The sequence below is a fragment of the Drosophila hydei genome, unplaced genomic scaffold (assembly GCF_003285905.1).
Source record: "Drosophila hydei strain 15085-1641.00,03,60 unplaced genomic scaffold, DhydRS2 tig00008139-arrow-pilon, whole genome shotgun sequence".
Lineage (NCBI taxonomy): Eukaryota > Metazoa > Arthropoda > Insecta > Diptera > Drosophilidae > Drosophila > Drosophila hydei.
In genome coordinates this window covers 2,664,592-2,690,193 of record NW_022045847.1, presented here as the reverse complement: position 1 = coordinate 2,690,193, position 25,602 = coordinate 2,664,592, and the positions used below count along the sequence as shown (strand labels likewise).

The 25,602-nt window shown below is 37.3% G+C and overlaps 5 protein-coding genes across 8 annotated transcripts; 1 reads left to right on the top strand and 4 right to left on the bottom strand.

Annotated features, from left to right (window-relative positions):
- Positions 1-12,344: 12,344 nt before the first annotated feature.
- Positions 12,345-14,826, bottom strand: LOC111600834 (protein spartin). Its single transcript, XM_023317138.2, has 4 exons — positions 14,679-14,826; positions 14,515-14,610; positions 12,631-14,187; positions 12,345-12,576 (listed from the first exon to the last, which is right to left on the bottom strand). The coding sequence occupies exons 3-4, from the start codon at positions 14,082-14,084 to the stop codon at positions 12,345-12,347; spliced, it is 1,686 nt and encodes a 561-aa protein (XP_023172906.2). The 5' UTR covers positions 14,085-14,187; positions 14,515-14,610; positions 14,679-14,826.
- An 893-nt stretch (positions 14,827-15,719) lies between these two features.
- Positions 15,720-20,829, bottom strand: LOC111600858 (importin-5). Its single transcript, XM_023317177.2, has 5 exons — positions 20,484-20,829; positions 19,098-19,247; positions 17,930-19,024; positions 16,516-17,866; positions 15,720-16,448 (listed from the first exon to the last, which is right to left on the bottom strand). The coding sequence occupies exons 1-5, from the start codon at positions 20,562-20,564 to the stop codon at positions 15,811-15,813; spliced, it is 3,315 nt and encodes a 1,104-aa protein (XP_023172945.1). The 5' UTR covers positions 20,565-20,829; the 3' UTR covers positions 15,720-15,810.
- A 401-nt stretch (positions 20,830-21,230) lies between these two features.
- Positions 21,231-22,283, top strand: LOC111600860. The gene is made up of 2 exons (XM_023317179.2): positions 21,231-21,943; positions 22,001-22,283. The coding sequence occupies exons 1-2, from the start codon at positions 21,418-21,420 to the stop codon at positions 22,258-22,260; spliced, it is 786 nt and encodes a 261-aa protein (XP_023172947.2). The 5' UTR covers positions 21,231-21,417; the 3' UTR covers positions 22,261-22,283.
- A 21-nt stretch (positions 22,284-22,304) lies between these two features.
- LOC111600859 (structure-specific endonuclease subunit SLX1 homolog) lies at positions 22,305-25,445 on the bottom strand. The gene is made up of 2 exons (XM_023317178.2): positions 25,389-25,445; positions 22,305-23,190 (listed from the first exon to the last, which is right to left on the bottom strand). Exons 1-2 carry the CDS (start codon positions 25,399-25,401, stop codon positions 22,355-22,357), a joined length of 849 nt encoding a protein of 282 aa, XP_023172946.2. The 5' UTR covers positions 25,402-25,445; the 3' UTR covers positions 22,305-22,354.
- Positions 23,524-25,466, bottom strand: LOC111600861 (mediator of RNA polymerase II transcription subunit 31). 4 transcript variants are annotated; one of them, XM_030225750.1, is made up of 4 exons: positions 25,389-25,427; positions 24,992-25,223; positions 24,713-24,802; positions 23,527-24,455 (listed from the first exon to the last, which is right to left on the bottom strand). In XM_030225750.1, the coding sequence occupies exons 2-4, from the start codon at positions 25,017-25,019 to the stop codon at positions 23,878-23,880; spliced, it is 696 nt and encodes a 231-aa protein (XP_030081610.1). In that variant the 5' UTR covers positions 25,020-25,223; positions 25,389-25,427; the 3' UTR covers positions 23,527-23,877. The 4 variants fall into 4 exon arrangements, with proteins under 4 accessions (XP_023172950.1, XP_023172949.1, XP_030081610.1 ...); XM_023317182.2 differs by lacking the exon at positions 24,992-25,223 and having other exon boundaries at positions 23,524-24,455; positions 25,389-25,466; XM_023317181.2 differs by having other exon boundaries at positions 23,524-24,455; positions 24,998-25,436.
- Positions 25,467-25,602: the final 136 nt, after the last annotated feature.

The following is a 25,602-nucleotide window of genomic DNA, read 5'->3' as shown; positions in this document are numbered from 1 at the left end:
TTTTCTGTCATAAATCATAACACTTGGAATTAGGGCGAAATTTGGAAGATATTTTTAAAATGTAAGGAATATATAATAATTTAATATATATATATATATATATATATATATTATTCAAATTGTATATCCGAAAATGGTTAGTGAACATTTTAAGAAAATTATTTGTAACACTTAAACCGTTCATCCGCACTGTGTGATTATCTCCTGAAAAATTGACTGCTTTAAATCAGATATCAAGGAGAGAATTAGAATTTATTCCTATTTCATTGACAATAAAGTTAACACGGGGAATTGTTAATACGTATTTTAGCAGCAACAATAACGACCAACATGACACAGCACTAAGAGCAAGCTCTTCTCGCATCACAGAGCTCAGAATATATTCTATAACAGCAAATCACAGTAATTGCCAAAAAGTAAACACACACACAAAACACCACAACAATGTCACAACTTTCTACTGCTAACCCAGTTAAAGTGTTCAATGACACGTTTCAGACGTGTGCGCAGGCCTAGACCTTCAACTTTTCAAACTTTTAACTAAAATGGGACGGCGAGAGTGAATGGGGAGGTAAGCGTGAAGGTGAAGGGGAAGTGGGGGTCATGCTCTTTATAGCATTTTGGTCATATAGTCACGCGGTCACTTTCTTCTTACATCAAAAATACATAAAACTCGTACATTTCACCAGAAATATGCAACGCACGAAAGAATACTCTATAGAATGTTCACAACGAATGGATATGAGTATATATAAATATAGGTGTATGCACAATACGTCTGGTCTAAATGAAAAGTTAATCAAAGAGCTGACAATACCCGCAACATGCCATACAAATTGAAAAGAAATACAAAAATCAGCGCTCAAAAAAATACGATTACAAAGCTCTAAGAATGGCAGTGGAAATAACTGCGTGACAGACTTACCAATTATGCTCAAAGTAAACAAAAACAGCAACACAACAAAACAAACAATAAACAGACGACCCGTCGTTAGCCTATATACAATGGAATACACAACCAAACGTATGTATTCACGTATATTAAATAAAAGATAATTATAAATATTTAAAAAAAAATTTATTTGTTTAAATTATTATTTATGTTTCGTGCTTGACTCAGTTCATTTGCTATATTTATACATTTTAATGTATATCTTTATATATTTAATACATGCCTATATGTATAGAATAAATATATATAAACATATATACGCTTGCAAATTGTCAAAACAAAGACACTCTGCAAATGGAAATGGAATTGTTTTCGATGATTTTTTCAAACGAATTTAAACTGCGCATATCAAGAGCAAAGCGAACAAATATCGGTTTTCCAACTCAGACAGACAGGATTTTCATATATCCCGAAGAATATTTTTTCACATTCCGCAAACCACATAAACCTTTCTGCTAATAAGTACCACAAATTGTCAATAGAACCATAAATATGCATGAAAATTCTATTGCATTGAAATTACTCAAATATTCAAATAATAACTTAGAGACAATGCTTAGAGACAATGCCATAACAAATTATTGTCAGCCATCATTGTTGCCAGAAACAAGTTTAAATAGTTAACTTATCGTCCCAAAACATAAAATCATTAACAGTGACAAGCGCAAGATGTCCAGTTAGCAAACAAAAATATAACATTACAATAGGACCCGATAGATAAGAGCGAATGCTTAAAATTGTTTAGCTTTCAGTTATACACACACATATGGGTTTAAATAGCACGCTGCATAGAAGAACAAAGCGGAAATTGGCTATTAGCTGTTGGCTAGGGCCAGCTTTAACCAACCGGATAGTCAAGCCCTCGGCCAGTGATCAGTATCCAAAAGGCAAATCAACAAACAATATGCAATGACAGACAGAGGGAACAGAGGCCAGAGGACTAAGGGCAGGGGGTATGGTAGATGATCAATGGCTGTTCATTCAATTTAGTGTGCAAAGCGTAAACTGATTGTGATCGAATGGAATGGCTGAACAGATAGGCAGATAGGTGCAGTGAACTCTGTGCAAGAAAAGGCCAACAATCGGAACATGGTTGGATGATAGTGGGGAGTAGCAGAGTAAAAGAAGAAGGCGTATAGCGTAACAGTATTGAGCTGAACAGTTAAGAGATAGAGAGTTTAAAGAGTAGTGCTAAAAACACGCATATGGTCAACATTGTATAGGGGTGCTGTTGCAGACGTCCAACGAATAACAAACAACCGGCTTTTTGCATGCAGCGAGAGCGAGCCAATCGAGGGGCAGACGACGGCTATCGTTTGTTTACTTTGCGCTGAAGAAGGCAAAAAATTTTTCAATTTTCAGTTGGTGCCACAAAACTTGTTGCCGCTTTTGTTGTTTTTACTGTTGTTGTTGTTGTGGGGAATGCGCATAAGTCACTACTCAAATTGCGCAAATTCCACACACACATACGCAAGCATCTGTCGACAGTTTTCAACACTGGCCCCGATCGCGAGGTGAAGGCCGCAACATCGACAGGCACATAATTGCAGCCAACTCTGTTGCAAGACTCTCGCAACGACTTGGCCATAACGAATTCGCATTAATGCTCATTTTATTAGATGTTTCTCCGTCGTCGCTTTCTTGCTTGCTCTCACTCTGAGTGAATTTTTCGCTCCAACACGATTTTTATTTATATTTTTCAAACGTTGTCCTTTAGGGGTCATGTTTGTATGTGTGTTTTTAATATTATTATTTTTGAACGAAGTGCTTTAAGACATTTCACACACACCCATGTTTGCAATGAAATAATTTGAAATTGAAAGACAGCTGCACAGAAGAATCAATCTTTATAAATAAATATCGGACTTATTTAAAACCAAAGATTCTTAAAAATGATACCAATATTTATATATTTTAAAATAATATCAAATAAATAATAATGACAAACAGATAGTCATGTTAATATATTGTAAAAATGACATTTAAAAAAATTAAAGAAATTCCATAATTAACAAAATATTTATTTATTTCTGCTTTATATGTGCGAACATAAACCCACATTTCATGTTTCTATTTTTACAACTCTCACTGCTCTATTTATGCTGCCCACACTCCCAATTGCCAGTTTTCCAATTGAACAGAAATACTAATACAAAGAAACATCCACAGTTTTTCAATTAGCGTGGGGTCTACCGAAAAGCGATCTTCATCGTTTTAACTGGGGTCCATGACAGACGTTAACGTTAAGTCTTGCAATTTCCAAAGCACTTCCAACAATGGGGCACAACAATTCAACTGCCTTTTATTTTATTTATTACTTTTGCAGCTTTCGTGTTGTTGTTACTTCACAGAAATAAAAGTGAAATTTTCCACAGCATGCGGAGAAAATGTTGCAAAACATTGAGATGCGGTTTTCATATATATACCTATAATAAAGTGTGGATACATATATATTTAACTGGCTCTTCGACAGCTGATCGATTCTTTTATTCGCTTGGAATTGAATTTGAAAGTAAAATTTCGTAATAAATATACCATAAATCACTGTGTGTGAAGATATAAATAATAAATTTATATTGAATATTTATATTAAATAGAAATATATTTAAAAAGTAAAAAGTACATTAATTTTTAGACAAACTGTAACTTAAATGCAGATAATTAAATACCATGCAGATCCGAAATTATGCGTGACAAAATGGAGAGTCAGAAGACCTCGAATATTTCTAGTGCATACAGATCTGGTTTAATAAGCCGTTTGCAAATCTACCTTAGTCATGTGAAAACGACAACTTACAAAAAAAGGAAAGGGATCTGCAATAACGTAACTGTAACATTTTATGACTAAGGTTTCGAGTCGGAAGCTTCAATAGTAGATGGGCAGACATACGGATAAAGCAGAAAACCAATATACTCTTCAATATTTCAAATAGTAGATGTCGACTTTGAAAATACCTCGTTTTTATCTAACAATTGAAATAAATTCAATTAGTTATACAGGATTCAATATGTTTTTAAAATTATTTAAAACAAATAATTGTCAAGCAATAATTGGGAATTTGTATGGAAAAAATGATTATTTTTTTAGTACATGATGATTTGAAGTGCATCTTCTTTCAATTTATTTGCTGTCTCTTTTTTGCTGCGCTTTACATGCGTTGTTTTTGTTTTATTTGCTCTAATTTTCTGAACATTGTTTACATGACAAATAAAACACTTTAAAAGGTAAACATGAAACCAAATTGCTGCAAAAAGCCAACAAACGATATGATTTGCTATACACTAACCTAAGCCCATTTCAAATGGGAATTTAAGGTATATTAGTTTGTTAGTAAGCAAGTAGAAGAGACTACGTCTGAGTCATCAGATAAGATAAGGAAACTATGTATCCGTCTGTATATATGATCTTGGTAATTACAAAAACCAAAATTCGAATTTGAAACGTTTATATATTTTTTCTTTTCGTATGTTGACTTTGCATATAATCATAATTTCTCCCAGTTACATTAAATATTAAAAAAAAACATTTTCTTGGTAATCTTGGCTGTTAAAATTATATTGATATTTCACATTTACAAGCTGAAATTGTATTTATCCCGAACCATCTCAATGCCCGAAAGGAAAGCTGTGGGAAAACAGTTAATTTTTACAAAGAGTATACCCTAGTCGGCACTGTCAGTAAGGTACCCCTTTATTTATTAATTTGTAGCGTGGGTAGCGATGCGCCGCTAAGCAAATACGACTGATATTTGCTGATAAGCCCTGGACGCTGCTTGATAGTATATTTCATACATACATACATACATATATATATATATATATACATATATATATATATATATATATATATATATATATATATATATCGTAGATCTGCAACTGTTTACTTTAATCAAATAATGAATGATACGCTCATGTGCGCCGATGAAGCACTTTGACTCACTTTTATATTTAAGACGAAAATCAACAGCTGTCTAGAGATTTGTGGCAATACATTAGTATCGGGTGTTTTAGTCATGCATACCAAGAGATAGCCGTATATAGTATCAAACAGAACAGAACTGAGTCTTTATATTGATATGTTTGGTATTTTTACAAATGCTCACTAATCCCAATGCAGTTCAGCTGCAAATGCTAGTTCAAATTAATAAATAAATGCACTAATTCTGTTATATCAGCATTCATGAACACTATATACTGTTTAATCGTACAATACAATTGGAATTTGTATTCAGTGACCGCTGAATATTGTTTATTTTAGCAATTGATTTCATTAACAACTACCTTTAACTATATTTTCTTAACTTTCTCTTATCAGAAACACTGGCACACATAACCTCGATATTTACAATGCTTTATTCAGTATTATAGCTTTATGAAGCATTTGTAAAGCATGCGCTGTACAACTTATCGCTTTCAGTTGGCTTGAAACACTGAGCTAAAACGGAACCGAAGCTGACTGACAGGAGTACGGAAACAATTGATAGGCGACCGCAAACGGCCGTCGGGTTTGGGAATACGATTTATGCAAGGATACAGAGTCTCATAGAAAGCCATTTGCATGCCAACAACTTCTGCTAACCTATTTTAAAGCATATAAAAGAGATACAAGAACCTACATTATATATATATATATATACATATATATAATGTATGTGCGTACACATATATGTATATGCATCTATGCATGTATTCAGGTACATATATTCTATATAGGTCACAAGCTGTGGGCATTGCCATAACGTCGTTGCACTCGTTTTTATCCTTCGGGATACGATTTAACTGATACAACAGCTGTTGTTAACAGCAAACTGAGCACTGTTACTTTACCAGCGGTGAATAGTGCAGTTGGGACTGTAAGAGTGTCTGTATCTGTATCTATACTCGTTTATGTCGGTCAACATTTGTACATAAAAAAATTTGCAACCGTTACTCAACACAACACTTTTTTTGCATATTCGTGTATGAATATATGTTTGAATGTATATGTATAGATGTATGAATGTATATATGTAATTTATATTTAATTATCGCCTTCTCTTGTTGTTAGGTCAACAAAACGTTTTTGCATTTTCCTTAAGAGGAATGTTTCTAGACTGTTGATAAATTTTTGCAATTTCAATGGAAAGGAAATCATTTTGGAAAATAATTAAGTCACATTATTGCGTCTGCCACGCCTTTTTCTGCCGGTTCAATACACTTTCACATAACCATTATGCCCTAAGTTCCCATTTTCAATGAAATATAATATAAACATATTCAATTCGTTATTGCACACGTCAACTTATTTCCCAATTTATTTTCATTTAAATACTGGCTTCTACTTATTTAGAAATCTATTTTCATTTAGCTTCCATAAAAAAAATAACATTAAATTTATGCAGCAAGTAGAGGCAAATGAGGCCGGCCGACCAAATGAAGTCTTGATCACGATTAACAGTCGAGTTGATTTAGTTATTCTCATCCATTCTATCTATCAGCACGTAAGCACGCTCTGATCACGGAACTTATAAAATCTAAAACTTGAAGCTTGTTTCAAAGAATTGTAAACTTTTCCATTACTATGAAACCAACTCCAATCGATTTTAAGCTCCAGTTACTATTTACCATGCAGTACAAATAAAAGTAATATTAATACATAAATATTGACATTAAAGAATCCTAAGCTTCAGCTTTACTAAACGTTAGCTCCACTTACTCTTGTTCAGTGCCCTGCTTCTGAATCATTCATATAACAAATATTTTTATTTTATAAATTTTTGCCTTGTCATAATACCCATGCAGATATAGTTATATAATGAACAATCAAATGGCAAAAGAACCGCCCATGCTGCGCACTTCACATTAAGCGTAAATGCTATTCAGCTGCCCATAAAATTTAGCTTCCTTTCCCTCTCAGCTATTTCTCCAGCTGTGACAATTCGGAATGATATTTCCAACCATTATATATATATATTATATATATGTATATGTATGTGGTCTACTGTTCCTATTACCTACCGCTTGCCAGTTGGTAGCTACCTGTGCCTGTGGCCAAGTGACACTTGTGCAATTATTGCACACACGAAGATAAAGGAAAATGTGTTCATTGTCAGGTGGTGTAGGAATCCGTTGCCAGGTTGTTTCGACTATTCCAGTTCTCTTTGCTGACAAGGTGGGCAGGTAGCGTCAAACGAATTGTTGTTCAGTTTGATTTTTAAGCCCTGGACATATTAAAAAGTTATGGGTGTATTGAACTCTTTACAAATTTAAGCAAGTTAACCAGCTTTTATCTTGACCTCAAGAACTATAATGACATTTTGATAGTAGTAGATTTCTGTTTGTTTATGATCAATTTTACCGTTGTCTATAAGCCTGGTTAACTTAATGCCTTATAAAGATGCCAGAAGTAAAACGTGATTCCTATAACACAAACAATATCTCAAAAACCAATACATGTCGATACCAATCGTTACTAAATATTCAGTTCTTAGCTATATAGCATTTCCGATTTATCATATATGATTTATTTTGCTAGCAAAAAGTTTTCAATTGCCTACAGGGTAACATGTAGTCGTACACCTCTTTGCAGACTAATTTGACTTTTGTTTTGTGGTGTATTTTTTCTCTGCTTCCCGGCATGGTCGCCATCGCACCAGGCAACAAAGCAATGCCGACTATTTAGTGATATGCCTTTGTTTCGAATGCGCTACAAGTCGTTGTCGTTGTCGTTGTCGTTGTCGCCATCCCCGACGCCGTCGCTTATTAACTTACCTGTTATTCGAGGCATTTCATTTTTCACACGCACATGCAGTCGCAGACGCCGAAGAACTGCGCTGCTAACTGGAAAATGAAAACGCACTTGCTTAGGATTAGTTTCAAGTCTCCAAACTCGATCTAGCCCTCTTTGTGACTCAACTCGACTCCTGAAGTTGTTGTTTTCGTTGTTAGTGCTATTATTATTTCGCTTGAAAGTAAACATGAATGGAAACACCGAAGAGGGTGATTTCCTTTTACTACGCTCTTAACTGGGCCTTTGGTAGACAGTGCTACCTGCCCATGGGCTGGACATTAGAATTGTGTTTTTTGATTTAATGCACTCACAATTTTGAACCAGTTTGTTTTTCTCTTTTATCTGGACCAGCATTTCCCATCTTTACGAACTCGCTACTGGCGGCTGCTGTAGCATTTTATTTATTTGTTTTATCCATATAATTAAAATGGCTTGACCTTATCCGCATTGGCTCACCATTAAAGCTCGATTAGCTGGCATGAGAAAAGTGATTTGGTTTTTTTAATGAACCGCCGACTATTGAATGGGATAATTTATCTGCCATCGATTCGTAATAATTTATAGCTATGAACTGTGCATTTTTGAATGAAATGGAATTTTTAAGAAATTGAGATACTAACTAATAACTAAATGAAGGACATTTGAATTCAATATATGCTCTTGGAACTGCTTATTAGTCGACAATGTCAAATAACATTTTAATAGCATAAGTCAAATATTTTTTTCGTGTTACCTAAATATAAAGTAGCTCATTTTGATATTCTCTTTATTGTATAACGCTTTAAAATTAAAGCTAATTATTCGATTAATAAATAAATTATCGAAAGTCACAAAGTTCAACATTTTTTAGAATAATGTATTCGAATCGAATGAGACCTTATCAGCTGTGCTAACGCTGCGACTTTTGATTACACAACAATAAATTTGCATCTGGCTGTGCCCCAAACGAAAATTAAGTGTTGCACACTCACATATACAAAGGCAGGAATATGCAATTCTGATTACCACAGGCTGTCTAGCTGGACAACAGCAGGCAACTAATACTACATATAAATGAAAATTGCATTTCTAAAGTTGCTAAAGTGGCAAACAAGTTTTCCCGTTTGCAGCTGCAGCGATCGCTTGAAAGGGGTTTGGCGTTGACTAGGGGTGGGGGCAGCTCCAAAATTTCACCTAGCTATTGCTATTGCAGTTGCCGCATAACTCAGGGCCTCCCTTTTTAGCTGTTGCTGCTGGTGCTACAGTGCACTACATGGGAGCGTAACTATTATTATTTTTTTATAATCATTAAGAAGCGGCTTCCGCCTCGGCAACGGAACAAAATACATATAAATTGACGCACGGGTCTCGCAAAAATATAAAGATGGGAAAAAACACAGACAAAAGACAGGCAACGGGAAAAGAGCAACAAATGCCTATGGCTAAAACAACACAGAGAAAGGGAGAGAATGCGCAACAAGAGAAAAACACAACAAACATAACAAAAAAGTGAATTGATTTTCATGTGTGTCGGAAAAATGTTTTGCTGCGGGAAATGCTTTGGATAATTGTGTAATGCTGTGGCCCCCAATACGCCAGCCCATACAAAGACATACATGCGTACATAAATACATACATATATACCTGCATACATATAGATAAATACATACATATATACATGCATACATGCATACATGCATACATGCATACATATGTACATACATTCATACATTCATGCATGGATGCATGCATATGTACATACATACATACACACATACAACACATAAGAGAAACGCCTCGTGACATCGGTGCCAATTGTTAAAGTTAGAGTTACAACAACCAAAACATTACCGTTGCCAACTGTCAACTGTCGGTTGCATGCGGAACGATTTATTATTGTTGCTGTGGGTGGAACAAAAATGAGGCACATAAAAAAGAAGAAAAAAAACAACAATACTAATTGAAAGAGCTCCAAGTACAAAACACCAAAAATATCCAGCTTATCGTAAAAGGAAAAACCGGGAGTCTAGGCACTCGACAACTGTTAAAAAAGAAAGAAATGCCGCACAGCAGCACCTTGGCTAAAATGGTAGGGAAAAAAAAAAAAAAATATATATATATATATATATAAATATATATATATATATATATATATATATATATATATATATATATATATATATATATATATATATATATATATATATATATATATATATATATATATATATATATATATACAAATTAGCCTTATTATTATATTAATAGAAATTGTATTTAGTTAACGGACTTGTGTTTAATTACATATGGATGTAACCCTAGACCCCATCAACAGCCTTTCTCCTATAGACCGATGCCGTTACTGCTGTTGTTGTTGTTTTAGTTGTTGTTGAAAGTTGCCAAATGAAGCGTGAAGCATTAGCTTGTAACATAAGATGACTTTTTGCAACAAATAATAATAATCATAACAATAAACGCGTCGCCCTGTCGCACAACTAGGCATCAACCCTGGCGCAGCTGCATTCCATAATTCCAATCAAATCAACTTTCGAATGATGGATTTTGTCTGCATCTTTCGATTATAATTTAGCAATTTTTTATTTTTCATTTGTCGTTTTTTTGCCATTACCTTATTAGCTTTAAAAATACAAAACCTGTTAGCCAACATCGAAATGATGGAAAAAAATGCTTAGCCGCCCAAATGTTGCTATCCACAATTTTCAAATGCAAAGTGAAAATGATTTGTAATTGAAAAGTGAGTTGAAAAACTCACATAATATGCCTCGACTCTTGTTATGTATAAATATATGTAAAAAAAATAACACGAAGGCGACAAATATATTTTTCAATATTTGTTTAGCAAGATAAAATAAGCAAAACGAAATCGCGAATTCGGAGCTATGCCTGAGAATAGAAGTGAACTTGCTGGCACCTGTACAGGTCCAATGGTACATCCAATCGAACAGGAGGAAAACCTAATATTAGCTTTTCTATCACTGGGAATTGTTGTTATATTTCTTTGCTGCTGTTACAGTTGCACCAAATAACATGATTAGTTCGCAGGCAAGACAGATGTACAAACTTTGCTACAATATAACAATTGTATAAGCTTGTAGCATGTCAAACCCTAGGAAACCAATGAGACGATGAGAAGATGAGACGAAGAGACAAGGAGCATTGACAAAACAATCGTCAGATTTTTCCACAACTTACCATGAAAATATCAAAGTTCCTCAAGTGCTGTTAATGTTATTTGTTGCTGAAGCGTCAGAAGTTTTTTTCATCGAGTTGGATTTTGTTGTGTGTGAGTATTTCATAAGCTAAAAATTAGAAATTCTACATCACTCGGTCTGTATTATTGTTTTCGCGCTCTACGTACGAAAAGAGATGAGTTAGAGAACGTATATACACAACATACGTACAAACACAGGTAAGCAGCAGCAGCAGCAATGAACCAAGTGAAACACAAACACGTTTTAGTTGCGCTAGCCTGTCTGTGTCTGTATGTGTTCCTGTATCTATGTGTGCGTGTGTATACGTGCCTGTGTGTGCGTACATTAGTGTCAGTGTGTGAGTCTGCGTGTATGTGTGTACATGTGTGCGCGCGATTAGAACTGTTGTTGTTCACCGTTTATGGCTGTTGCTGGCCATTGTTGTTGCTCTTGTAGATTTTTTAAAACTGGTATTAAGTTTGAGCAGACTATGTAATTTAAGAAGTGCCACATTTTGCTGTATATTTGCACATATTTGTATTAATATTCACTTAAAATTGACAGTTGTGATTTCAAACGTGTAAAGAGCAAACTGAAAATAATACGGAACTCTGTACACATCCACACAAACACACACACTCACGCCCTCATTCATCCATACATCCATACAAGCTCAAACTCACACACACACATAATCATTATATGAAAGCTGCGCGTTAATAACAATATTTCCATAGCACTCGTCAGCTTAATAATATTTAATATTTATATACATATAAGTAATTTATGTTTTATAATTAGAGTCACGCCAAAAACAAGCAACAATTGCCAATGCATGTATTGCAATGCATTGTAGTGTGCGTGTAACTGTGTAAAAGTCGAATAGACAAAAGTATAATTAAATTACAAACACACGCGCGCCATGCTTATGTTTCTTACATTCATATGCGAGGGCAAATTATTAAATAGTTGTGCAGCCACAATATCGAAAATGGATTCACTCTAATTTAAAAAATACTTTACAAACCGCACGAACGACAGCACCGACCGAACACTTCGACGACAAAACTGAAAATAACAAAGTCATTAACAGCATTCTGTTAACCGCTAGTATAACCGTTTGATTATATATATGTTCCACGATTGGGAAAACTCTGTTACTTTACTGTTAAGTGCGCAACATTGTATTCGCTGGTAATTTTAAGCTTGAGCACTTAAGCCGTCAGTATTAGGTGCTGGCTGCTATATAACTCGAGCGCTACATTTAAAATTCAATTTTAATTGTTTTTTATTAAATTAATATCAATAAGAAATACTTCGGAAAGCATAAGCATAATTCGAAATTTATTTTACTAACAGAGATTGCATGTTAATATCAATATTTTATATAGAACATAATATATATATGTATATATTTAATATATATATATCAATTCTTTAGCGCTCTTAAATCAGGATATAAGGCGCCCGCATTTATATAATGAGATTCTGAACGACGCAAATCACGCTTATGATCCACAACAACCGCTTCGCCAGTTTTCTTAACCAACTTTTTGGCCAGACCCTTGGGCGTTATATAGTTAACATTTTGGCTAATGATAAAGGCATTGCCCACCGTATCAAAAGTGCCGCAGGCCAAGTTTCCCGCTGAGGTGCCGTATCTGAGAGAGACAAACCTGAATATAAAAACCTTAAGAGATTATGCGAAAACTTACTTGTGCTCAATGATTTTAACGGAATTTTCGCTCAAGCTGTTCCCCAAAATCTTTGCCGACTTTTCAAAGCCATCGAACACTGTGGTAAAACCTTCCACTGCACCAGCCGCAATAGTCATTGCGCCTTCCATTGTGCTATCAGCATAACTGCTGTCATAGCCCAAGCTCTTTTGCAATAGCCTCGATCCCTGGCTCTGGACATGCGGCGCTAAGTATCCGCCGACTGCAACGGCAGCTGTGCCCACCTTACCGGCTATCCAACCCGTCAAGCCAGCCGCTGCCTGCGTCACCTTTTGTGCCACCTCCACGCCTGTCTGCACTGAGCTGGGCACATGAGTCTCTTCATCGGCTAGCGCTGGTTTCATCTTGGATATGAGATACGGCGTTGCTCTAAACATATATCCACCCGTTTTCTCGGCTCCCTTCACCAGATTGCGCGCTATGAAATCCGCTGCGCTGACAACGTGCTTAGACACCTGCTCAGAGGCAGTGGATGCAGCACGTTGGCTGCGCGGGGATTGCAGTTGCTGCACAGTATCCGCCAGCACTGCCTCGAGCAGATCTAACATGAATTGCTGTAGGTCCGCCATTTGCTCGTCCTCCGTCTCCCCGGCACTAGTGCTGAGTGGAGACTGTGGCTTGACCAACATTATGCCAAAAGCATTGCCTGACTGCTCGGCTTCCATGTCCGGAAAAATGAAGGCGCCATATTCGGTGCAATAACAATTGGTTACATTAGGAATAAGCGGATATAGCCAGACAGACATGCCCGCCTCCTTAATATCCACCTGCTGTTCCATATCGCACTGTATGAAATAGCTGGCGTTCAAATGTGCCCATTTGCCGGCCACGGTGCACATGATCAGCGACATTTTCGTGTTGCCTGTCAGCGTGGTCACCTGGCCGCAGGACTCAATCCTGTAGAGCTTCACTTGCGCTTGAAACAGCTCGTCCAGCTGCGCCTGTGAGTCATGACTCGCCAACAGCTCACGCAATCCGGTTGCCAGTTCCTGGTAGGTCCTCGGCTTCCCATTCGGATAGCCTATGTCATAGAAGGTATTCGGATTCTCAACGAGCAGAGGTCGCTTGCTCGTGGATGATCCATCTGGTTGCTCCTCTTCCTTCGGTTCTGTAGCGCTGACATCAATAGGCAACTGACTTATCCTCAAGACCTTTAATCGATAGCTCAGATCCATCTTGGTTGTCTTTAACTTTTGAATAATCACGCAAGCATCGTTCCATTGCTGCTGCACTGCATCGATCTCATCCGGCAGCCCGACTGGTAAGCTAAACGTTTCCTCAATCATCAGCAGCGCCTGCTCATGAGCAACGATTGCCTCCGCCACCGATTCCGATTCCTTACAGCTCGTAGCCACTTCCACCTGCCTCATGGCTGCTTCATAGGAGAGCTTAATTCTCTCATAAGCATCCAAGAATTCCGTTTCTGTAGACATGGCGCACAGAACCAGCAGAATATGTTGTATTTATCGATAGTGTTGAGTTGCAATCGACGCCGATTAAATTATTGCTTATCTACAGTGATCTCCCGTTATATAACTGAAGCAATAAAGAAATACAACGGTAACAATTTAACATATGCATCTGCAAAACATAAATGTAGTGTGTTATGTCCATACTAATTGTTTTTTTTTTTCAGTTATCAAGTTTTACATTTCTGGAGAACACTGTAACAATGTTTTTAACAATTTCGCGACTATGCTGGATGCTTTGCAAAAGATGAAATAATACTAAGCTACTAGGAATCTCAGTGCGTCACACGATGGCTGAATGCTTGATAATTCTATGACGTTCACAAATGACATTACACTTAAGCGGCGAGAATGATGACATCTGTACCTATCACACTTGTTGTACCCAACTTACTTTTACTCTTTTCGCGTTCGTGCTCGCACCTGAGTGCTTTCCAATAAGTGAGAGAGTTGGGATACTCTGCGAGCTTTGCTGTCAACAATTCATGAGCTAAAAATACTCAGGCACGTATTGTTTTCGAATTTTGTATTTTAATTAACAATTCTGCTGTTGCATACCTTATCTGTGTAGATTGCCATTGCTGCTGCTGCTTTTATTAATCACATCATTAAGGACGCATAATAAATTCAATAATATAAGGCGAATGTTTCGTTCAGTTGCGCTTTGGTTTCTGTTCCTGTTCTGATTACTGTAAGCGCCTTACACGTTCCAACATGCTGTACAGCAATCTGTCGTACGACAATGTCGTCATGTCGTCGTTACGTAGCGCATTCGGAGTCTTTGTAATGGACCCAAATAACTGACGGAACATTTCAAAATTGCATTTTTAAGCTAGGCAATAAACTTTAAGCTAAGCTTCTTTAAATATTTTCTAAGTTTAATTTCTCTTAGAAAATCTTCAGAAAAGGTATTTTAAATGTTTCCTTCCGATTTAAATTGAAAAGATGTCTTCTCAGCTGGACTTATCCCTAATTTTCAAAATTAATTTATTTATTCCTTTTCCCATATACCGCATCCGATAATTCAAATAATTTTCTCTCGTTTTTTATTTTATTAATTTAAAATACACATTTTTAAATGTTAAATTTTACAAATTTCGTTCGTTTTTGGATGATTGACACATCCTTCGAAGGACGATTTGGGGACTGGCGAAAGCAGGTGGCCATAATATATAATATATATTTATATATATGTGTACCTCACATATGTAACATATGAAAACGTTTTCATACTTTATAACGAAAATAATCTATTAGATTTTGATGAACAATTTGTGATTCAACATATCAAATTCTTATGAGACGCAGACTTCTACTTTATTTTTTTGCTTGGGTTTCCTTCCAAAGGCGCTCTCTTGCGAGAGCGGGAGACGAGTTTTAATTGAAATCACAATATATATACACACGTATATATGTAAAGTAATGCATATATAGACCTAGCACATCTCATTATATAGAACTGATGTATATTTTCTTATGACATTTGGAAATTTTCTCACAATTTTTGAGAAATAACGATAAAATGGTTTTCCGCTTTTCTTATACTTTTTAGTTAACACTTTGAATCTTCGAATTTAAGTATATGTTTTTAGAAATCCTAGTTTTTTTTGCTTTTTTTGTTTAATATATTTTCATTTAATGAGCTGCGCTGGAGCTTTTGAAAGTTGCAGCCCTTTTTCCACTTGGTTTTTTAGGTAGATGGTACACTAGCCAACTCCCGATAGGCATCCTGCAACGCCTGCTGCTGCTCGGGACTCAAAGTGCTGGCACAGGCCTGCATAACATCCGGATTGGATTCGATTTGCTTAACAATGGTTAGCATGCGGGTACCAGGTGCGCTCTTTGCTTCCAAAACGTTTCTGCAAAAGGAGTCTGCAATGATGGAAACGATGCGTGGCAGATTACAATTGTTTGCGCCCAAAATAGCTGGATGATTTCCCTCAATTAGATCGCAGAGATATCCATAAATGTGGACAGCTTCTTCGGGATCTTCAGAAATGGGTAGCCACGAGAACCAAACGGCTATTAGCTCATCCAAATTGGTCAATGCTGACTTATTGTATTTAAGTATTTTGGCAAATGCTGAAATAGCATTCTCCGTAGCATTTATATTCTCAATTTCGCGTGCCCGCGGATCATTGATCATCTGTACCAACAACGGAATGATCTGTGCACAGGTATGGGCAAACTGGTCTCCCCCAAATTGACCCAAAACGCCACAGCCATAGGCAGCGGCTTGGCGTACATCCGGCGATTTATCAAGCACATATTGGAGCAAGGCAGGTGTAAAGATTTGCTGATACGGTGTGCAAGCGGGTCCACAGAATTCTAGATGTAACATAGAAACAAAAACCAGTTAGACTCTTACATAAATAGTGAATATATATAACAATACCAATTAGATCATCGAATACGCATACGCCCCATTGACGATCGGCGAACGGACGATTGGGATCCAGAAGTTTGACGAAATGCGGTGCAACTTGGTCAAAGGCGGGCAGAAATTGCGCCTTGTTGGTTAGGAAGAGAGCGTGTATGATGTCCACCACCTTAGACAGTATATAGATATCGGTATCATCCTGTTCAGCTAGCTCTTCCTCAACGCCATCATCGTAATCTTCTTCATTGCGGGCGGCCAAACGCTTATCGGCGCGCTCAAAATGCTCGAGAACATATTTATTGATTATCTCGAGCACCTGCTTCATGGCTTCCTCATTAAGACAGTTAGGACCGAGAGTTTCAATGCACTTGGCCAGCGAATTGAGTAGTTCGGATTGTACATCAGGTTCCGGTTCCGTATTGATTACCTTAATCAATTCCGGGCAAATATAAAGCCACATGCCCTCCAAATAGTTAGGACCCTTAATTTTAGCGCAATCGAGCAAATAGGGCAATGATTCAGCAGCAGCTGAACGCACACCATCATGAAAATAGAACTTGAGCAGCGGCAACATTAGACGAAGGACCTCCTCAGCATATTCGGCAAAGCCCTCCTTCAATTCACGTGCATAACAAACGAGCATCTCGCAAGCAGAAGCTTTATCCTCCATTCCAGCAGTGCGTATCGCAAAATTTTGCTGTTCTCCTAGTGTAATAAACGACCATTCCACATCGCCTTCAATATCCTCCACCTCATCGTTATCCAGCAAGGCCACCTCTGGCTTCATGCCCGCGGTACGCATCACTGGACCCATAACGAGCGGCAAGTACTGCTCAAATTGTTTGCCCAATATCTTACACATGCGCGCCCACGCGGTTATCAAGTAAGATGTCTGCGGATCATCATCGGGCAAATCGCCTTCGGTATGGGTCTTTAACAGCATGTCCATAACTTCGCCGGCGTCTGCAATGAATTTCTCACGACCTACCGCGAGCCCAATAAGACTCACACACTCAATTGTTTTGCCACGCAGCATACGCAAATCCTCAGAGTTAGCATTCTGAATTATGAACTTGAGGCAGGGCATCAATCGGTCGTAATAAGCGACAAACTCATGCTCACACGTATCTGCCACTGATGCTATGGTGGTCACCACCTGCTCCAACACTAGTTTGTTGCCCTTTTCGACAAGCTCTTTAAACTTGGAATTCAGAATGTGCTCCAGCTTGGCCATGATGGCGTCCAGATAGCGTGTCAATATATTTTTGGGACAATCCTCACTAAAATTGACCAAAGCGGCGCCAGCATGAGCCTGCACCCGTGGATTTTGCTCATCTTCAAGCAACAAGAGCAAGCCAGGGACCACCTAGTTAGAGGTAAAATGCAATTAGTTTAAATATAAAATATTTCTAGTTGGTGTATCTTTCACCTGCTCATGGAACTTCTTCTCAAATGTGGGCGCGAAGTCTGTGGACATTTGTCCGATTGCATTGCAAGCAGCATAACGCACGCGTGGATGGGGATCCCGCAGATAGTTAAGCACACCAGACATAACCTGATCCAGTATGGTTTCCATTTGCTTATGACAGCCCTCGCCAATAGCGGATATTGCCATTAGAGCAGCAAAACGATGCTTCCAATCGGCATGATTTAACATGCCAGGTAAAGCGTTCATAACATGGGGCAAAACCATTTTACCACCCAAGCCGCATGCCAATCGATCCAGCGAAGATTCAGCAATAACATTATTATCACTATGATCATCTTCATTGACAACATCGGCCGTTGCCCAATCCTCATCCTCATCCAGATCCGTCATCATTTGCAGCACAAGCGGAATGAGTGCAACAATATATTTTTCTGCACGCTTTCGCACCATTGCGGGCGCATTTTCTGCCAGGGAAACCATCACCTCCAACACCAAATGACGCCAGCTATCTTCAAAGTCCTGCGAGCTAAACACCTTCATGCACATTTCAAATATGTACTCCAACTGTGGTCGCAGATACTTCGGACAATTCTCGGTCATATCAATAAGCAGCTTGAGCAAACTCTGGTCGTCCTGTCCTTCAATCGTTTCGCCCGTGATGACAATCATACGGGGCAGTAAGTCAGCAAAGTGCTTGTATATGGTTACCTCTTTTTCCTTATCATGATAGAGTATAAAGGCGCCAATGGCTCGGACAGCCTGTACACGTACTTCGGCGTCGCCAGTGTTCTCCATGCTCTTGGCCAGCATCTGCTTAATTAGATCAATGTATTGTGTCTCCTGATTACCAAAGATTGAGGGCACACTACTAAAGATGCGCAGTGCCGACTCCTGCAGCTGCGGTGTGGGTGAATTGGCGCATTGGAACAGAAATTGAAGAATATCCGGCCACTGATTGTTGCCATCCTCGTCGATTAAATTTCGTGCCACCTCGGCAATTACCTCGCAAATTTTGCGACGCAATTGCGGCGTCACATCCTGTTGCACGGCCATCAGAATCTGTTGCAACAGCTGATTTTGCGAGTCAATAGGTAGCTGCAAGATATTTCGTTTTTATTAAAGCAAAGCATTCCAGATTAATATTTGGTTATTCATTTAATTCAATTACCTCTTTGTAAAACTCCATAAAATCGGATGTGAAGAGACGACGCAGCAAAACGGCGGCCATTTGACGAGCTTCCTCAGATTGTTGGCCATTGTGAATGTTGCCCAGCAGGTGTGTTACCTTCAACTCGCGCGACAAATTGTTATACGCATCCTAGATGACAAAATATACGCAAAAAACATTCTCTGAATAACATAATCATAATGAGGATCTTTTTAATTTTTGCTGTAAATATTTAAATAATTTTAATTTGGTATTAAAAAAATAAGAATAAATATAATTAAATAATTATTAATATAAATAAAATTTAAATAAATTAAATATATAACACGTATACAAAAAAAATCGCCTTTTTGAAAATATTTAACAACTGAAATTAAGTGTTGCTACCTCTTAAATTTCTCTCTTTCAAGAAACATCTTTCTATGCAGTAATACCAGCAACTCATTATTTTGCATTTGCTGGATAAACTGTTAATTAACATTTTTTACATTATTACTCTTTCTCTGTGTTAATGCGTTTAAATCTCTGTTAACGAATTCCTCGACATAAATTCCTCAAAATAAAATAAACTTATTAGTTTACAAACAAGAAAATACCTGTTTCAGTTTATAGCAAATGAAAATACTCCGATCTGATTATTACATCAAATGATATGTAATAGTTTCGACCATCTGTTATCCTTGCAATTCAAGCTCTTTACATGTGCAATTTTTGCTTGTATATACATATATATATCTATGAATGTGTCCGTTGGGCATCGAACAGTTGCAGAACTAGGTAGCGTGTAGCGTGGGCGGCACCAAGGTCAACAGCTGTAATGCAGGTAGGCTGTCGGCTCTATCAGCAAGTGTTTAATTGAAACTAGCAACAATAACTGCAAATCAATTAGATTCTATTTCATACCATGCGTCATCTATAGCAATAACAAAAACTGATTTGCACCTGCGCTTTGTTTCCGTTTTGCATGCGTGTCTATGTACGAATTCATTTTAAGGCGCTGGCACCCCAAAAAAAAATGTCAAAAAAATACATATTATATATTATGGCTTCATACAAATTGTACAAATTGTCTTTTCGCTTTGCACACACACATACATACAAGCAGACAGCAACAGTCGCTGAAATGCGAACGACATGTGAATGTCGTAGCTAAAAGAGAGAGCAAAAACACGTTTTGTGCGCTTTTCAAATAGAATTCACAACGGCGATGATTCAGGAAAAGCCCAATATACCAAAATTTAGCCTGTAGAATTTGATAGATGATAAATACAAAGCAGCCGTCCAGTGTTGTTATCCTAAATATTGATCAGCGTACTAAATGCAACGCACATTTCAATATTGCGCAGTTATCTGAACAAATTTGCAGCTGGCGCTTTGTGGGCTTACCTCGGCCTGTTTCCGAACTTCATTGTCCATGGACAACAAGGAGTTGAGGAGCTGTTGGAACTGTGCCTGGTCTGCAGCCATTTCGATTTGTAGTTTTCGCACGATATTGAAAACACACAATTTTCACAATCTACACGCGACGAAGCCGCTTAGAAAAGAGGAGAACAATAAAAAGGCAATGCCGGGTTGCCAAAATCACAAAGTTTTTTATAGTGGGTGAGTCTTGTTGTTGCAAACACTACAATTAGACTTTTAACGGTGTTACATGGGTTGCGGTATGTGCAAAATTTATTTTCAACTTATGCGAAATTTTGATTCAATCTATTAATTTTTATAGCAGTTATTCTAACCAAGATGTTTAAAGCTGTGTCAATACTGGCAGCGAACAACGCTTGTAAAGGCGCTATCGATATTTTTGGGCGTGCAGAAGTTCTGCCAGGAAGCCACAGCTAATAAGAGATTGTCTTAGTTAGAAAATTAAAATTAATATAAATTATTTAATGAACAATTAATTTAACATGTTTTCAAATTAAAGTAGTTTCTGGAAGTATTTTCAACCATCAAAGCAGTTATCGATATCGGTAGCAACAGATAACTAATCATCAAATAAAGTTGGAGAAATGAACAATATTTAAATTTGACTTTTAAACCCGTATATTACAATAGCTTTATAAATTTTAATTTTTATAAAAAATCAGTTTGTCTTCTTGTTTCAAGATAGTTTTTTTTTTTAAACATGTGTCACAGTGTAATGTATTTCACCGATTTGAATGACAACCAGTGTTGGTCAACAAGCAAACAATGATTGTTGTGTATACAAAGTCGACGAAAAGAAAACAATAATCAAGTCCTCAAAACCAAAAGCAAATAATTGGGTTTCAATCAAAAAAAAAAAAAAATAAAATAATACAAACCAATAAATACTAAAAATAAAATGAGCACTCGACTCTGCGCTTATAGGGATTGCCATAGTTTCTATTATCGCCAGGATAACAGTGGCTGCAGCGAAGTGACGCTCTTCGCATTTCCTAAAGATCCGAAGCGTGCCGAGCAATGGCGTTTACTTGGCCAAGTGCATCCTAAAATTGGACCCAAGCAGTTATATATGTGCTCTAAGCATTTCGATACCAAATATTTATCATTAAATAAAAATCGTCGCATATTGTTGGGCGAAGCGCTGCCTTTTCCATTTGAAGATGTCAATAAAGCGGACAAAATGGCTGAGGAGACTCCAACAGAATTGACTGCGACATCTTCAACTGAACAGCAAAGCTATTACATAAATTCGTCCGGAAATAAAATTCAGTTTAACGAAGATAACCCTAGGGACATTTCATCATCCTCGCAACAAAGTTTTTATATTAACATGGACGATGATGATTTAAGCATAGACAAAGTTGTCATGGTGGAGTCAACGACAACGCAAGTCGCAGATCCAGGAGACGATATGTTTGAGAAAAGTACGGTGTAACTTAGTTATGTATATCGAATAATTAATTTTATTTTTTCAAATGCAGTTGAGGTCAACTACATGCCACCTAACCAAAAACGCCCACGTCCTGCTACACCAAAGGAGGTGGAGACGCTACTTCCGACTGATGATCAACTTATAGACACATCGGAGGTATCAATCTTCAAGTTCAAGGGCGAACAATATGTGCAAATGTCGAGGGAATATTATTTGCAGGAGAAACGCCAATTAATGGAACAATTGCGAAACTACCAGCGCACACTGTCCAACATTAAGCTGCAATTGATGCCATTAAAGGAACTGTGAAACGATCAAAAATTATATATATATAATTATATATATATTATATTTCTTAAGGAAAAACAAAATTCTTTGTGGTTTAATCATTTAATTCACAGACCTACTCCACATCGCTGTCCACATCGGAACAATCGCTTAGCTCATCTTCATCTCTATGATCCGCAATCTGTACGCCCAATTCGAGCCTTTTCCTCTCGAGCAATTCGGCCCAGCTTAGATGCGTTGCACACAACGGACATTTACCGTCAATCGGTATATACTGACCAGGCTGATCGTCCAGCAAATAGTTGGCCAGGCACAGCATGTGGCAGCTTAAGCAGCAACTGGCATTCAGACAACCGAAATGGGAATGTTTTGATTGATCTATGGGTTGCATGCACAGATGACACTCGGACGACCAGGCAACTGTAGCTGCAGTTCGTTTCGCATTTAAATGCCGCTGCGATGCCGTTATGGCCAATTTGCCGCTTACGATGTGCATATGTCGTGGCACTGGCATTTGAAAATCTCGCTGATATTCCGTCTCCAGCCAACGTATTGTAAGCGGTAATCGGTGCCAAGGACCTACTCCTAAGATTCGATTCACAATGCGAAAATTGTAATCAAAATTCGTTTCGCGGGGCAATTTCCGCTTTAAGTCGGCAAAGATTTTAAGTCGTGTTGATAATGTAGGCTGCTGCCATGCCCACTCGAATTGTAGCGCTACAATCTTGTTCGGAAAGCCATGCACAATCATCACCATTTGCCAGGGTCCCTTTTTGCTGGTCTTTTTAGCGCCACCAAAGTCGGTGCCACGATTATGCTGCTTAATGCGACGCTTGGGATTAACCGTGAAGCCTACATAACATTTGCCACGATATTTCAAGTCCGGACTCTGACTACACAGCAAATATACGCCATAGAAGTGACCCTTCTGTGCCAGAGCTTCGTTGGTGCCTGCAAGTTTCAAAGGTAGAATTAAGAATAGCATAGTAGTTCGACATAGCTAAACGAACATTTAAGGAGAGCGACAGGAAGCTAAGTTCTGAGAGATACAATGCCCAATCAAGTGAATATATGGCTATGCTTAGTTAAAACTATTTTCCTTAACATATAAGAATAACATATATAAAAATATGTATATAATACATATTAAAAAATATATATAATTAACCTAGCTGAAAACATACTGCTCCTATATGATGGGGGTTATATGTATAAGGTACGCTATTGAAGATCTATGTAAATAGTGCAACGTGGGAATATCATAGCCGTTATTTTAAAGGTGCTGCTTTTTACCAAATCAATGATTTTTTAATTATTAATTATTGTTGTTAAGACAGATCACAATATACAAATGATTATATTTACATATACTCTGCAATCTGGCAGGCAAAAATATGTTAATAATCATTTTAGTATAATTTATGTCATCTGGACAGATAGATGGGCTTATATATATTTTTATCTCGTTATTGTTATTCCTGAATTTTATCCTGGCTTTCTTTTGCGTCTCATCAACTTTTAGCCCCTTAGAATCTCACCCGCCACTTGGATTTCCACTCTTGTTGTAGTCTAATAATGCTTTCTTATGTTCTGCCTTAGTCTAATTTATTCAGGTTTTTTCTCGAGCTTAGCGTTCAGCTAATTTAATTCTAATTTCGGGGCTCCACTGCCAGCCAGTCCATTGATTTGTTGTTGTTGTTGATGTTGTGGCTGCGCATGCGCCACGGACATCTCCTGTCGTTGAGTGGGCGCAGAATCCCTTGCCCCCAGTGGCTGCTGTTGTGACTGCGAGGAAGAGCTGCTCCCATTCTGCAGTGTCGCCTGCTGCAGTGGATTAGTAGCCTCAGCGGCGGCAACTGATGCCGCTTCACTGGGCGCTAAGATGCCCCCATTGGTCTGATGTTGTTGCTGCTGTTGCATTTGTTGCTGTTGTGTAGCTGCAGCAACCGCTGCCGCATTCTCCTGCACGGAGTTGATCAGCTTGATGCGCTTGCGCGTATAATGCTGCCATTGTAGTATGGCCTGATCGTCGATAAACTTGCAACATTGATTGTTAACAATCTCGCGACGAAAGTGTTCGTACTGCAGAAGGTCCAGAAAGTATAAGCACATCGGATACATCAGATACTTGGCATAGTCGGGCTCCTTCCAGTACTGCAGATACTTTAGGTAGTTAATAAAGGATGGATCCTTAAAGTAACCACGTTGTGCAAGAACTGTAAAGGGAAGGGATTGTTGCATATAAAAAGAAGTTTTGAAAAGTTTATTCTACAAACTTATGTATCATATAACTAAATGAACTACCTTTAATATTAATTTTTTGATTTGTTGCACAAATAGGGTTCAAGATACTTTATATGTACTTTTTCAAAGTATTACCTATCCCAAATTTCAGCAATCTATTTGTTGAATTTTCGAATAGATATTTTAATATTCCTTGTTATATATTCTAGTTGTGTTCTTTTTAACTTACAGTTGAGATAATTGGGATTGGAAAGGCACTGTACAAACTCCAGCTCGATTTGCCAGCGACGTTTTTGTTGTTCCTCCGATTCGATGGCCGCTAAACAGTTACAGAAGCAAAATTTAATAACAGTTATTGTTAATCTTCCACTGAAATGTTTTTTGTTTTAAGTTATTTTCTTGTTGCTGCTATTATTTTGGAATAAATCAAAAGCGAAAGCATATGTGGAATATTTAAAGTTAAATGCAAAAAGGGTTTTCATTTCTTGTCTTTGTTGGCTTTACTTACTCTTACCCTTTCCGTACATTTTGGCCATTTTTTTAGCAGTTGTGGAAAGGGTTTCGTTGTTTTTGCGTTTTTTCAGTTTGTTTGTTTGCTAATTCTTCGGATGTTGTTTGTTGTTGTTTTTGTGCTTGGTGTTATTTCTCGTGTGCCTCAACAATTGTACATAACACAAAATCATAAATTACACATACAAATGTACATAGATTCGTTTGTGTGAGTGTGTGCGTGAGGTGGGCTTAAAAAGGATCATTAAAGCGAATACAAAACAGAATGAAATTGAACAGTACTTATAAACGCAAAATCAATTAACAAATTCTGTGTCGCTCCCTTAATATGTTGGATAATATTCGTTCTGTGGTAAGCAAATTAATTAAAATTTATTGTTTTTTCAGCTACAAACCGTAAGTGTTCATGACAGCGTGACCGAATTTGATAAACGCAAAAATACTGATTCCATATAAAAAATATACCAAAAATGTGTCTTACTTCAGCAAGAATAAAATAGCATGTACACAAATTTATTTTAATTTACTTTCATTTTTATTATTTACAGGCTGAGTAAGCCAAATATGCAAATGATAGATCTTATTTATAAACATAATTATTAACACCAC